General features: G+C 36.5%; 1 protein-coding gene across 1 annotated transcript; it reads left to right on the plus strand.

Annotated features, from left to right (window-relative positions):
• The first annotated feature begins 12,434 nt into the window (after positions 1 to 12,434).
• On the plus strand, positions 12,435 to 13,480 carry LOC131166118 (peroxisomal membrane protein 11B). The gene has a single exon (XM_058124414.1). It carries the CDS (start codon positions 12,563 to 12,565, stop codon positions 13,232 to 13,234), a length of 672 nt encoding a protein of 223 aa, XP_057980397.1. The 5' UTR covers positions 12,435 to 12,562; the 3' UTR covers positions 13,235 to 13,480.
• The last annotated feature ends 1,611 nt before the right edge of the window (positions 13,481 to 15,091 follow it).

Here is a 15,091-nt window from a genome sequence, read left to right on the forward strand (position 1 = left end):
GGGGAAGAGAGAGAGAGGAGAAGAGAGAGAGGGAGAGAGAGAGTGTGTTCGTGAGGGGGGGTCTTTGTATCTCAGGAAAGTAACATATATATATATATAAAATATTATAATATTATATTAATATATTATTTAATTAATAATTAGTAATTAATTAATTAATTATTTTTTGGTTTATACACTTGTAATATGGAAAGTCTTGGAAAATTTAAAAATGTTTGGAGGCCAAATTAGTTGAAGGCTAAGGCCCAAAAATTAAAGCCTAGGTAGACTGTTTGGACTCCCCAATAGAAATAAGCAGCGTGTTAGGGTGTGACAATGTAATGGGGAAAAGGGGGAGTGAGATACTGCTAAAATTGTATTCTTCAGGGATTTGGAATGAATATATGATTATCTATGTGATCGTTTGTATGATTATTCTCTTGTTGTTGAATAATATAAGTAGCCCCTTTGATTGTGGTGGTTTGTTGCCTTGGATTATGATGTCTGTTCCTCTAATCCCACCATTCCGGTTGTTTATGCTTTCTGCCCGCTACCGTATACTCTTTTCTCTTTTTCTCTTCCCTTGATCTCCCTCAGCTTTCCATCTCTATGTGGAGGTCCATTCTTTCTGCCTTTCCTGAGAACAACTCAATTGGGTCCCCATTCGACGTCAGCTGTATTGATGGTTAGTCTTATACGGTGTATAAGAATATATTGCTCGTGCGATATCCTATTGTTCCGTGGTTTTCTTAAGTATTGAGACTCACCAGGTGCTCGTGATTGCAGGCTTGAACGTGTGAGACTTGGCTGACTTGTCGAGGGAGAGCTCTCAATGAGTGCCACACGGCCCTTACTTGAGTCCCATTTTGGGGGTCCGTGACACAGCGCAGAGGAAAATGTAGGAGATGGGCATATTGAAACAACAAACTGGAACAATAAGTTATAAAAGGTCCCAGTGCTAACTGGGAATTAATTGGGAATGAAGAAGATTGAAAGGTGAGGAACAATATCTCTTGACTATTGATAATTTACAAAGAAAAGGATGGAATTTAGCCTCAATGTGTGTTCTTCGCAAGATGGAAAGTGAGAATGTAAATCATCTTCTCATTCATTGTCAGTTCAGTAGAACTTTGTGGTCTTCCTTCTGCTGTTTGCTTCAATTGCATTTCGTCATGCCGTTTGAGTTGAGTTCGCTCTATGATATATGGAATTCAACTTTCCTCGTTTTTTTTTTAAGAATCTGAGGGCAGCCATTATGGGTGAGGTTTGTTGGGAGATCTAGAAAGAAAGGAACAAAAGGATCTTTGGATCGGGCCTCTTCAACTGCGAAGTACTCTCTATATGCTTCTTTTGCTTTCTACAATAGTCAAGGTCCTATTCCATTCTTTTATATTTGAACCGGAAAGAATTTCATTGTATTCTTGTTGATTTAGGAGGATAACTTGACGACTTTTCTCACGTGAGGGTTTTTCAGGTGGTGGACTACGTTTTCTTCGATTAGGATGGTGTCCATAATTGGGGGGTGTTTTTGTTCGATTGTTTGTCTTTTTTGTTTGATTATTTTTAGTTTTCTCGTTTCTCCACGCCCTGGTAGCTTGAGCTGCTAAGTGTTTGTTTCCTTCTGTTTCTTTGTTTACGAAATCTTTTACCTTCCTCACAGAAAAACAATATCGCGTGTGATACACCTTTGTGATTTGTGGGGCCTTTAAAAATTTCCTTCAGCATTTAATGATTTAAGCAACGAGGATGACTCAAATAACGCATACTGGGGTTGTTGAACAAGCTTTACGCAATTGGCTAAGGATTTAATTTGCTCCAAATAAAATAGTGGAATTACCTTATGACTGCAGATTTGGTTGCTTGCAATGGTTTTTCAACTAAAGAAAACTTCCCAAGGTATGATCCACATTTCTACCTAACCGACTTCCGAAGATATTGACATGGAACATTAAGGTAGATCTTGGCAAAATAGAAAAAAAAAACCGTATTAATCTGATATGAATCCAACCCACATAAACAGACTTGTAACCATTCCATACATTAAATGAGTCGAATATGATTTAAAATTTTTTTATCTGCCTTTAAATGAATTGAGTGGCTTAGTAGTATTATTGATTTAGAATTTATATCGATGATATTGTACCCGCCATCATGATGTGCATAATTTAAATTACAGGTTGACCAACAACTATTGTATTAAATTTCATTATGATCCTTCTCTATAATGTTACCTTATGTGGCTTATGTAGACATTGATATTCCCAATCTAGCATAACCTCTTTATTAACGTGTCTAATCCTCGTGTTCGCAATTCTGTTATCCATCAATCTTGCATTATGTAGTAATGCGTCTCCGGGTCAGCCCCATGACAATCACATTCAAACGGTCTAAGCCTAAAGAGTTGTACACTCAAGTTTTCTTTTGATCAAAACAAAAGCCTTTAAATTCATGTTCTGAAAAATAAAAAAAAATTATAATTTTATGATTAGTAATTAAATGTTTAACAATTACCAAATTTTAATTTTAAAAATAATTTCAATTATTATATTACAAAATAAATTGTTCATCGAATGGTAACAAAAATTGTATTAGAGATGGGAATGACGATTATCCGCCATCCGCCACAGACTATTCAATCCAAACCGGCATAAATCCGCAACTTAAATGGATCGGATATGGATTGTAATATCTTCATCCGATAATCCGCCTAATCCGCCATGAATTATCCGATCCAACCCACTTTACCAAGTCTACATTAGGGGCTTAAACGGGCCAATAAATGAAAGCAATGATGTAGCTTTGGAAGCTGGATATTATTTGTATGCAAGAAACTAAATTTGAAAAAATTAGAAAAGAGGTTTTTGAAGTCAATTTGGAAAGAAAAGGCTACGGAATTTGTAGGAATTGAATCGGATGGGGTGACTGGTGGCATCATTGTTATGTGAAGAAGGAATTTGTTAAAGGAAAGCATACTCCCTCATTGCGCTTGTTTAGTAAAATCTTAGGAAAATATTGTCTTCTTTTCTAGTCGTGGCTGTCACGGTCTAATAGCCTAGGTAAAAAGAAGAAATACAAACGACCGTCCCTCTTGGGATTGTATCAATGTTGATAGTTTGGCGAGGCTGCGAGAGTGCATCTCATTTTAGATCAACCCGTTTTCAAAAATTCCAACACCTTTCCGGATTCATCTTCCGTTCCCCCGGATTCCTAAAATTTACCCCTTCCTGTTGGATTATGTGGCGGTTTCGGCTTAAGAGCGTGCGGGGAGAATTAGTCACTGTGAGACCGTAAACGGACACATAGAAACCCGGTGCGTAATCAAAAAAAAAAAAAAGGAAGAAATATGGAATGAACTATTTTTTTTTTTGCAAAAAGGAGTGTACCTCTCCTAATGGTTCATCGTTGGAGATGTTCACGAGCAAGGTTCCTTTGAGAGATCGGCAGAAACCAGAAATCAACAATTGCTGTCTTAGCAAGTAGTCCTAGATGGAAACTTTTGATTCTTTCCACTAATGGCGCAGATTTTACTTGATCAAATAATTAGGATGCATCTTCACTTTCTCTATATTTCATAGATTTTTAGTTAGCTTAGAATGCGAAAAAGTCAGTCACTGTATGTGAAAGGACTTCTACTAAATGCATCTCGGACCATAATCCAATGTCGCATGATTGTAAAGGTGGGGGAAGCCTCCCTTTAATTTTGATGACAGTTGGATCAAAATCAAGGATAGACTGGTGAATCAATGGTGGAGTGGTTTTCAATTTCAAGGATCATCCCCTATATGCTGGCTAGCAAATTGAAAGCCCATAAATGCACCCTCAAAGATGAAGACAGAAGCTTTTGAGAGGACTTCCACTAAAAAAAAAAAAAGCCCAAAGGGACCACGTACGTACAAAGAAAGAAGCCTTATGAGTTAAGAGAACCCTACGTTGGGGTGTGGGGTTCCATTGATACTGCCGAATAAAGGCTTAAGGCACACTCCTAGGAATGTTACCGACCCAGCCTTGCCGTGCCTTTCTCATCAGCCCTGGTCGATTGCACAATGAAAAGGGAAAGGGCAGGGGGTAAGTTTTTAGGCTTTCAAGACATTGTACACTAACACGCACGCACGCACGTACATGCATGGCGATGGGGATGGCCGAGGGGGTGAAAATTTATTGAATGGCACATATACAGACAGCACCTCAGCCTATGCAGTACCATATGCATGCACTATCCAATGTTGCAAGCAAATAGTACTGCTCCACCCTTTAATAATTGACCACCGAAATTTCTTCAAAAAAAAAAATTAGCAACCGAAAAATACTTCAATAATTTTTTTTTTTTTTTAAAAAAACAAATTTATAGGACCACTATAGAGTTAGACATGTTTTAAGAATTGCACAACTAAGAGATAATATATTAAAAATAATAATAAAATTATTAAAATACGAATATTAAGATGGATGAGTGGTATATTATTAAAAGACAAAATTAATAAAGGAACATGCATAGCATCGGTCATCAGAGATACGATAAGGGAGAGGGGTTTAGATGGTTTGGGTCCTATTAGCGCATTTTGTGACGAGGAGTGAGCTATTGTTTCTAGTATAAACAAGAGTAGGCATAGATCTAAAATAACCTGAAATGAAAAAAGAGAAGAAAGATTTAATAGCTCTTAAACTAGAGGATTAAATTGCTCTCAGTTAGGCGAATTGAGAAAAAAAGATTCAAGTAATTGACCCCATCTTGTAGGATTTAAAACTTGTTGTTAATGTTTTTGTTTTATAAAAGTACCTATTAATAGTGTAAATTATTTTGTGTACAAAAAATATATATATATATATATATATATATATATAAGTTTAAAAATGAAGGTGTTGATTCGATTCCCACAAACAAGCAATAAGTATTCGGTTTAGATACCAATTGATGTAACCAACAAAAGCTCTGATACCACTTGTTGACGTTCGTTCAACTTGAACACGCGTAACGGAAACATACAATCTAACACGAACGAATTAACAACCACTAATGCAATCACTCGATGAAGAAATATACTCAAGAAGTACTCAAACAATAATAAGAAAAATTAAAAATACAACTAGAACACACAAGATTTACGTGGTTCGGTAATAGTCTACGTCCATGGGAGCAGCAACCTCAGTTTCACTATGATCAATGTCAAAGCTGCAATCTTTGGAACTCACTTGAAGCTTAATCCAATTTAGGGTTACATAATGATGTTTATATAACTATCTAATGCCTATAGAAAAGTTTTAGTAAACCTAAACTACATCAATAGTTATCCCTTGGAGGAAACACCTCTAGATAAGTCCAATCTACAATCCCCCAAATTCAAATTACATTTTGCATCAACGGAAACGTTGACATTTTGATCAAATCGTTGACAATTTTGTGCTGAGCAAAGGTCCTCTTGCATACTGCCTGAAACCTCTTCTCATGCAATTGTCCCTCGTAGCTTTTAATTGCTTAGTCCCTATCATTGCATGATGTGGACATATTTACTCTCTTAAAATTTTGCAACATGTCTTCTAAAACAATTTATGAGTTACCAAACAAGTTAGAGGTAGCCCTTCTGCCATTCTAAAGCTTAGTTTGTCCTACTTCCCCTTATCACCTTTGAAAATGAACTTTTAAAAGAAACTAATGAAAAGAAACTAACTGAAATTATTGTAAAAATTATTTGGTTTCTTAGTGAAAAAGAAATATTACGAAGAAAAAGTTGACTTTAAGTGGTCAAAAAGTTATAGGATGCTTAATTGTATTTAAAATAACTAAAATAGTTATGTATTTTTAGTAAATATAATTAATGAGCAGAAAATTTTATAATGTATACAAATTTTAAAAATAAGGACAATAATGGAATAAAATAGTTTGTTTGGAAAAAAAATTGACTTTTAAAAGCTAATAAAATTATTTACCAAATATGTTATGCCCAACTTTTACTTTCCAAAACAACAACAACAACAACAACAACAAGAATAATAATAATAATAATAATAATAATAATAATAATAATAATAATAAGACAAAAGAATATAGCAAAATTCATCTTATATCCCTTCTTACCTCTCCCAGAATTCAAATAAGAAACTTTCAACATAAAAGTCTCAAACTTTAACCAAAGATGTTTCTAAAGAACAACAATCAAAATTTCTTAAACTTTACAAGTACAAATCTAAGGTATTGAAAAGCTTTCATGTTTGACTACTTTATCCATTACATTATGCTAAATTGATGTTGATTTTATCGAAGGCACTTCTGCCTAAAAAAAATATTTCCCAACTTTTGAATAGCTGTAATATTTATTTTTATCAAACATCAACAAAAAAAAGAAAAAAGAATCTCTCTCTCTCTCCAACATAAACAAAAAAAATTAAATATCTCTCATCTCTGTTCACCATGTTAAGGTTCCCAAAAATATAAATAAACCCATCCATGTCATTCTCCAAATCAAGCACCCTTCTACCTTTCTATATATATTAAGAGAGACCTTAAATTTGAAGTTACTGTATTAAATTTGGATAAAGTGTAATATAAATTATATTAAAATTTATTTAAATTCACTCAAATCTAAATGTAAGATTCGTCCATTCTTTCAAAATGTTGGCAATAAAAAGCCATCAATTGACGCCTCTCCCTTATGTATTCCCCTTTCCTCTATGGTCCACCTGCGGCACCCATTCCCATCATATTCATTATCGTTACTTATAACTTACATCGACAATTAAGATTCAAGGCGCCTTCAGGACCGTAACAGTGGCTAGTTGTGCAGGCAGCCCCAAACATTTTTTATGTTTCTCAAAGCCACAACCTTCATCTTTATAATAGAAGACATGAGAGAGAGAGAGAGAGAGAGAGAGAGAGAGAGAGAGAGAGAGAGAGAGAGAGAGAGAGAGAGAGAGAGAGAGAGAGGAGTTAATAGGGTGCATAGGATTTTTTTTTTTTTATAAATAGAATATTTTTGTTTAGTTTTATGGTATGTAATTATGTGAAAATGAATATATTTATGTATAAGGATAGATAGAACTCTAGTAATGTAATTTGAGGATTTTGTATTTTATTTTCGCTGCATATATGTGCTTTATATATGATGGATAAGGTATTAGGTACACAAACGTCACTAAAGTAGCACTATGGGCCCATGTGGCGAGTCGGGGTCATTACATGCTTGATTCAAGATCTGAATGGATCTGAATGGTTCCCTAACTTTGGTTCAACATCCCATATGACCAGTAATACCGAGGGTGTGGATCAACTAGCTATCTACTCTGGTAATGAACGTGTCAGGGTTGGAAATGGTCAATCTTTAGCTATCTCTCATATTGGTTCCATTTCAGCTCTTGTTCCGTCTAATCCTCTTCTTCTATCAATTAAAAGTATTAGTTGTTCCTGGCATTAAGAAAAATCTTATTTTGATTAGTCAGATTACTAAAGACAATAATTGTTTTGTTACCTTTTCTTCCTTTGGTTGTACCATACAGGATCAGGTCACAACAACGGTACTAGGAGTCAAAAGATGTGAAAATGGTCTCTACGTGTTGGATCAACGTCATCATGCTTTTGTGTCCACGACATCCTCTTCATCGCGAGCCTCTATTCGTTTATGTCATGCTCGCCTTGATCATCCACATTATCGCACTGTTGCTTCTCTTTCTAGATTATGATCTATTTCTTGCAGTAATAAATTGGTGTACATTGATTCTGAAATTTGTGTTAGTTGTAGACTTGGCAAAAGCCATCGTTTACCTTTCTCTCTAAATGATGAACGTTGTGCCATGCCTTTTAATCATTTACACTGTGACTTATGAGGTTCGTCACCAGTTCTTTCTTTTACAGGATATATAGATACCATGCAATATTTATTGATGATAATACCAAATTTAGTTGGATATTTCCGTTAAAATAAAACTATGATTTTTTGATACTTTCATCCATTTACAACGGTACATTGAGACACAATTTTTAGAAAAAATAAAATATTTTTTAGTGCAATGGTGGAACCAAATTTACTAAAAATAAATTTCGCTCTCATCTGCACTATTGTGGTATTATGCTCCGTCTGACATGTCCTCCCACTCCTAGTAAAAACGGCATTATCGAACGCAAGCACCGTCATGTCACAGAAGCTTGCCTTACTCTTATGTTCCATGCGCATGTACCGCTCTCTTTGTGGGTTGAAGCCTTCTCTACTGCCGTCTTCCTCATTACCCAACTCCTGTCACCATCACTTGATGGCAAAACTCCTTATGAGCTCCTATTTGGTAAGCAACCAGATTACTCTATGCTTCGCACTTTTGGGCGTCTTTGCTTTCCTTATTTGAGAGATTACTTACCTAATAAATTGTCTCCAAAATCTGCTTATGTCATTTTAGGTTATAGTACCCTTCAAAAATGGTTTAGGTGCTTAGATTGCAAGACACATCGTGTCTATGTTTCTCGACATGTGCAGTTTTATGAGAATAATTTTCCCTATCATGGTGACTTTGTGCAAAATCTACAGTCCAACATTGACTACACTCAGTTTTCCAATTGTCAGGATTGTGTGTCTACCTCTTCTAATGTTGGTTCTTCTCATTCATTTTCGAGTTCACCATGTTTGCCTTGCAGTGACTCTTCGCATTTATCCTTGGATCCTTCCCTTGATCCCAAGGTTCCTCTTCATGTGGAACCCCTCTCGGATTCTGCAGCTCCAGACTCACCTCTTCCTCCACCTGTGTCTTTAATTCCTCGTGTGACCACTTTCAGCTACTTGACTATTACTAGAGGTAAAGCGGGTATATTCAAACCGCGGTTATATCATGCTATGAATATTGTTTTGTTTCTTCTTAGGTTTTTCAGACACTTCTTGCTCTTAAAGAGCCTAGGGGTTTTAAATCTTCTACAAAACACCCTAATTGGCTCTCGGCTATGGATGATGAAATTCAAGCTTTGAAGAAAAATGACACGTGGGTTCTTGTTCCTCGTCCTCAAAATCATAATGTGTAACGACCTCAAAATTCTCATAATTTTTATCATCATTTTTTTTTGAAATATATACAATAAACATTCCTACGCAGCGGAAACACAAATCATAAAATCATTTATACATAAACTGTACAATACCAGAATCCAGAATATACAGACCATACAAAAATGTCCCTCCAGTGTCATCTATCCAAAAACATACACCACTTTGACAAAAACTCACCCTATAACTAGGGTGATCTGAGCTACACTTTATTTGCGAGCCTGATCTGCTCGCCTCACTGGCTCACCTGAAAAATGTTAGATTAATAGGGTGAGTCAGCACTCAGTAAGTGGAAATATGCTATTGCTAGCGTGTGACAATTAAGTTAAGAATACTTAAAAATAGCAACTGATCTGAAATGCAATAAATGATCTATAAAACATATCTTTCTTTCTCAATTTAAAATGTACTGTATCGTCTGTATTTTCTACTTTTCATACTGATAATATCATACTATACTCATCATATACTGTAAAACTGTATACATATAGATATAACTGTACTTATTCCTTGGGACTCTGTACGTCATGATTTGAACCCTCATGACAGGGTTGTGTGGCCCGTAGGCGGGGCTCTATCCGGTCGGCCATCTAGATAAGTCATTATACTCTACACTACCTTAGCCCAACCAAACTGCATCCTCTTCTAAGCTTGGGACTGGCTACTACCTCGTCAAACTGGCCCCCTCAACCCAGTGTACCAGGGAGCTGCATACTCTCCGAACACGGCTGACGGTACCCACATACTATCTGAGATATGTGGTTGCACTCTATCTGTATCTAGCAACGGTACTGTGCTCTGTAATTTGTATCTGTCTGTGTATCTTTCCTCAGGGATCTGATACTATATACATATGTACATATATACTTTTTTACTATTTTCATCATGCTTCCAAAATTACCATAACTCTATCTTTCTGTACTGTAAATACTGTATCTGTAGCATCTTGATGCTACCTTTGTATATCTATCTATGTATTCTATATATATACTCTATCTGTATGTTCTGTATGTTATGGTAATAGGAAAACGTGGCATGCTATAACACTGTATATATGTACTGTTCTGAATATCTGTATACATGTATGGATATATGTATATATCTGTTTCATGAAACCATTCATATAAAAGCTATATAAGCATATACATTTCTCTGTGAATATAAACCTATATCTATATATTCTGTATAAACCCATATACTGGAAAAACTGTGTAAATTGTATGTACTGTCAATAACTATGTATTCAGTATAGTATGATACATTACAAAACTATATAAATTCTTTATCTCATGAAAATCTACTCAGGCCACACAAGCATTTAACCCATATTCTACATAAACTGTACAATAAATTGATATGAATATATGTTTATAAATTCTCTAATAACTTTAAAAATTCTTAGCATAGCATATTTCCCTTACCTCAACTTTGAAAAGCCCCTATAAAAATCTGGCTCTATACCCGCAGGATTCCTAATCCAACATCTTGAAAATGCAATCCCCAAGAACAAAACATCAGTATTTCTTAATCTACATCATTTCCTATAACTTCCAGAAAGTCAAAAACTCAATAAAAGACCTTACCCTAAATTTGGGATGAAATCCAACTTCGTTTTCTCGACGATCCGCTCTAGCAAACTTGTAGAGAATTCTAACAGGAGCGTCGTGGTAGCTTTGGATCGTCGATCCGGCGATTGGTGGGGCCGGAAATGAAGAGAGAAGGGAGAGAGAGTCGTAGAGAGAGAGAGAGAGAGAGAGAGAGAGAGAGAGAGAGAGAGAGAGACAGAGAGGAGAGAGAGAGATTTCTTAAAAATGAAATAATTCCCGGATTTTTGTATATATATAAAACAGGGGATTTCGTCGACGAACCCGTTCTTTGTCGACGAGTCCTTCACAAATTTCATCGACTAGACCCTGTATTCGTTGACAAAATTCATGCTGCCTCAGAACCCCTCTCGGTATTTTCTCGTCAACGAAGCCCTGTGTTCGTCGACGAAATCCTTGAAGCCTTCGTCGACGAAACCCTGTGTTCGTCGATGAAGCTTGGCGATTTCCCACAACTATGATTATTTAATATTATCTTCAAAATGTAATGTCGTCGATGAGTGCTACGGCCTCCTTCTGTTTCTGTATCTATTTTCTCTCCCTCTTATTATTAAAATGTTATCATTCTTCGGCTCACTACATAATGTGCTTGGATGTCGCTGGATCTTCAAAACCAAACTTCGCTCTAATGGGTTTATTGAGTGCCATAAGGCTCATCCTCTCGCTCAAGGATTTTCTCAGATTCATGGTCTTGATTTTGGTGATATTTTCAACCCTATTTTGCGCCCTGCTATGGTCAAAATTATTTTGTCCTTGCCCATTACTTCTGGATGGCGTTTACATTAGTTAAATGTTAAAAATGCATTTCTACTTGGTTTTCTCAATGAAGAAGTGTACATGGAACAATCGCCGAGCAATACGGATCCACAGTTCCATCGGCATGTGTGTCGTCTGAAGCGTGCTCTTTATAACTTGAAACAAGCCCCTCGAACTTGGTTTCATCACTTTAGCTCTTTTGTGCTTGAACTTGGGTTTATTTCTAATTAGGCAGATTTCTCATTGTTTGTCTATCACTCATCACTTGGAACTGTTTATCTACTTTTTTATGTTGATGACGTGGTCATAACTGGAAGTAATCCTTCTATGGTTTGAACCCTTATTACTAGGCTTTCTAAGGAATTATCCATGAAGGATTTGGGTGATTTTCATTATTTTCTTGGTGTTGAAGTTTAATCGGATGAGAAAGGTTTGTTTCTCAATCAAACAAAATATGCCCTTGATCTCTTGCAACGTGCTTTAATGATTGATGCAAAGCCTATCTCTACACCTTTTGTTGTCGGACAACACCTCTCAGCCGAAGGAAAGTTGTACTCTGACTCTACTATGTTTCGTTCTCTTGTCGGTGCTCTTTAGTACTTGACCATCACCAAGCTTGACTTATCCTCGTATTTTGTGTTTTGTAAAAAGCACTCCTCTTTGCTAAATCAATTTTGGTTCCACAATGTCCTATTGATATAGTTGTAGATATACGGTTCCATAATATCCGATTGATATAACTTTAGATATATGTAAATATATTTTGAATACTTTTATTTTGATTTTTTCATATTCTTGAAATTTTAAAATTTTAAAGATCTTTCTTTAGGTTTGAAGAATTTCAAAGATTTCCTTTAAGATTGATGGAAATATTCACATATGTTTTTATATTTTATAAAAAAATATAATTTTTTTGAAGAAAAATCTATATCTTTTTTCCAAAAAATAAAAAAGTAATGATATTTTTCTTATAATAAACCAAAACTTTGAAAAAAAAAAAAAAATCATCCAATATTAATGATAACTTCTTAAAAAACGGGCCCAATTTAAGCAAAGCTTCAAAGCATCCATAGGTATCACATCTCCCAGCATGCATTATCCAAAATCCAGTTCCAATTTGTGGCTCCCCTTCATCTGCCTTCCAAAAAAATTTAACATAACCACATACGTACCCAAACACCACCACCCTCAACCCTCATCCATCTCACCATGAATGACACAGTCGACAAGCTCGTCGTCTTCCTGGCCAAGAGAGACGGCATCGACAAGCTAGTCAAGACCTTCCAGTACGTCTCCAAGCTCCTCCACTGGCACGCCCTCGCCACCCGCCCCGCCCTCGCCCACCGCGCTCGCCAGCTCGAGCTTGCCGCCGGCCTCAGCCGCAAGGCCTTTCGCAGCGGCCGCTTCCTCACCGGCTTCAACGCCCTCAGGCGCAACCCCGGCCCCACCCCCACACTCCGCCTCCTGGCCGTCCTCGCCAACGCAGGCGAAATGGTCTACTTCTTCTTCGACCACCTCCTCTGGCTCGCGCGAGTCGGTGCGTTGGACGCGAAGCTCGCGAGGCGAATGAGCTTCGTGTCGGCGTTCGGAGAGTCTTTTGGGTACGTTTTCTTCATCGTTTCAGACTTTTTGCTGATCGGAGAGGGGGTGAGGGCTGAGAGGAGGCTCGAGACGGCGGCGCCGGAGGGGGTGGCGGCAGAGGTGGGGAAGATAAGGGCGGAGCGGGTGATGAGGTTGATGGCGGTGGCGGCCAACGTGGCGGATTTAGTGATTGCGGTGGCGGATATTGAGCCCAACCCGTTCTGTAACCACGCGATTTCGCTTGGGATTAGTGGGCTGGTCTCGGCGTGGGCCGGCTTGTATAGGAATTGGCCCTCGTGAAGTGAAGCCCATTAAAGAAAATGGGCTTGTGGATTAGGGAAACTATGGGAAAATTAGAACAGAAAGCTTTTGTATAGGTTGGGGAAAAAAAATGAGATGTATAGCATGTTGTATTAATTTTTTTCCAATGACAATAACCTGATGTTCTAAACATAGTGCGTCGGTCAAAGTTATTTTTGCATGTGCTTAGTAGAATTTTGTAAAATATTTTTTATTAAGAGAACCTACATTTTTAGATTTGTCAAAGATGCAACTTTTTTTTTTTTAATTTTAAGATTCAACTCTTTTTGGATGTTTAAATCGAGCAACCTTACTATTCATCATCGGGAGATGAGAGTCATTACAAGAGTCACGTAAAAGAGATAAGAGAAAATAGATAAGGGATAGGAAGGAAAGCGGGTTGAGTCACAATGGGAGTGACACTACAAAAAATAAGCCCTTTAGTGACGGTTTTAAACCGTTACTAATACTAAAAAACCGTCACTAATACTTATTAGTGACGACTTAGTGACGGTTTCGGATTGGTAACTAAAACAGCGGTGACATCTAATCATTAGTGTCGGTTTTTAAAATCGTCTCTAATAATGGAGCATTAGTGACCGTTTCATTCCGTCACTAAAAGTCTAAAACTCTCACTAAAACAGACACATTTTATCAATTGAAAGTCATCACTAAAAGTTGATGTATTAGTGATGAGTTGATGTATTAGTGATGAATTTACAAAACCATCATTAAAAGTCATACTATTAGGGATGATTATGAAAAACGTCACTAAAAGTCATACTATTAGTGACAAATTTGAAAACTGTCACTAAAAATCGTAATATTAGTGATGGTTTCAAAATCGTCACTAAAAAACTACTATTAATGATGGTTTGGGAATCCGTCACTAATCGTCACAATCTCCACTTTTAGTGACGGTTATAGAACCATCACTAAAACTTTAAAATAAATATTTGTTTTTTTTAAAAAAATCACCCTTTAATCCCTATTAAAACCTGTAATTAAATTTCCGGACACACAATATTGAACTAGAATTAATTAATGAAAATTTCATAAAATGTTATAAAACTTCATACACACACACACACACACAATAAATTGTTCATAAACATTATATATACATGATCTATTCAGATAACAAAAAATACAAAAAAAAAAAAAAAAAAATACTTGCATCAGACTGTAGTGCTCGACATCTTTCTCATCGTTTCTTGACAGCTCACAAACCCTACAAAGTAATAATTATACAAAAAATTAGTATACAATTTTTGAATATGTATGTACTATAAGTAAAAATTATTTGATAGCAAGAATGATCATACATAGTTAAACAAAAAATGATACAAATTTAAATAGTTAAGTTTAATTAGTCGAAATTGACCCCACTCGGTGGCTACCTCGTATGCCCAACTTGGACACTTGAGTGCTTAAATAACTAAGTTTGTTAGGTTAATTTTCAAGCGCATAATTTTCAATCGGGGAGGAGTTTTTGGGTACTATCAGCTCCGGCACATCGAGCTCAATGTCACGGACGTGTTGGGACTAACCCCACTCGATTTGGACCTCGTATGCCTGACTTGAATACCTGAGTGCTTAAAACCACTAAGTTTGCCAAGTTTGTTTGTATTCTAACTTTTCTTCTAAGTGCGTAAAAAGCTCTCGGAGAGGAGTTTTTGGGTACTGTCAGTTCCGAAACGTCGAGCTCAATGTCACAGACGTGTCGGGACTTACCTGACTCTGTTTGGACATCATATACCTGACTTGGAAACCTGAGTGCTTAAATCCACTAAGTTTGCTAAGTTTATTTGCATTCTAATTTAGCTTTTAAGTGTGTAAAAAGCTCTCGAGGAGGAT

This window comes from Malania oleifera, chromosome 10, assembly GCF_029873635.1.
Source record: "Malania oleifera isolate guangnan ecotype guangnan chromosome 10, ASM2987363v1, whole genome shotgun sequence".
Classification (NCBI taxonomy): domain Eukaryota; kingdom Viridiplantae; phylum Streptophyta; class Magnoliopsida; order Santalales; family Ximeniaceae; genus Malania; species Malania oleifera.

Coding starts and splice junctions, on each gene's coding strand:
- LOC131166118 (XM_058124414.1), top strand. CDS start 12,563: ATGAATGACACAGTCGACAAGCTCGTCGTCTTCCTGGCCAAGAGAGAC.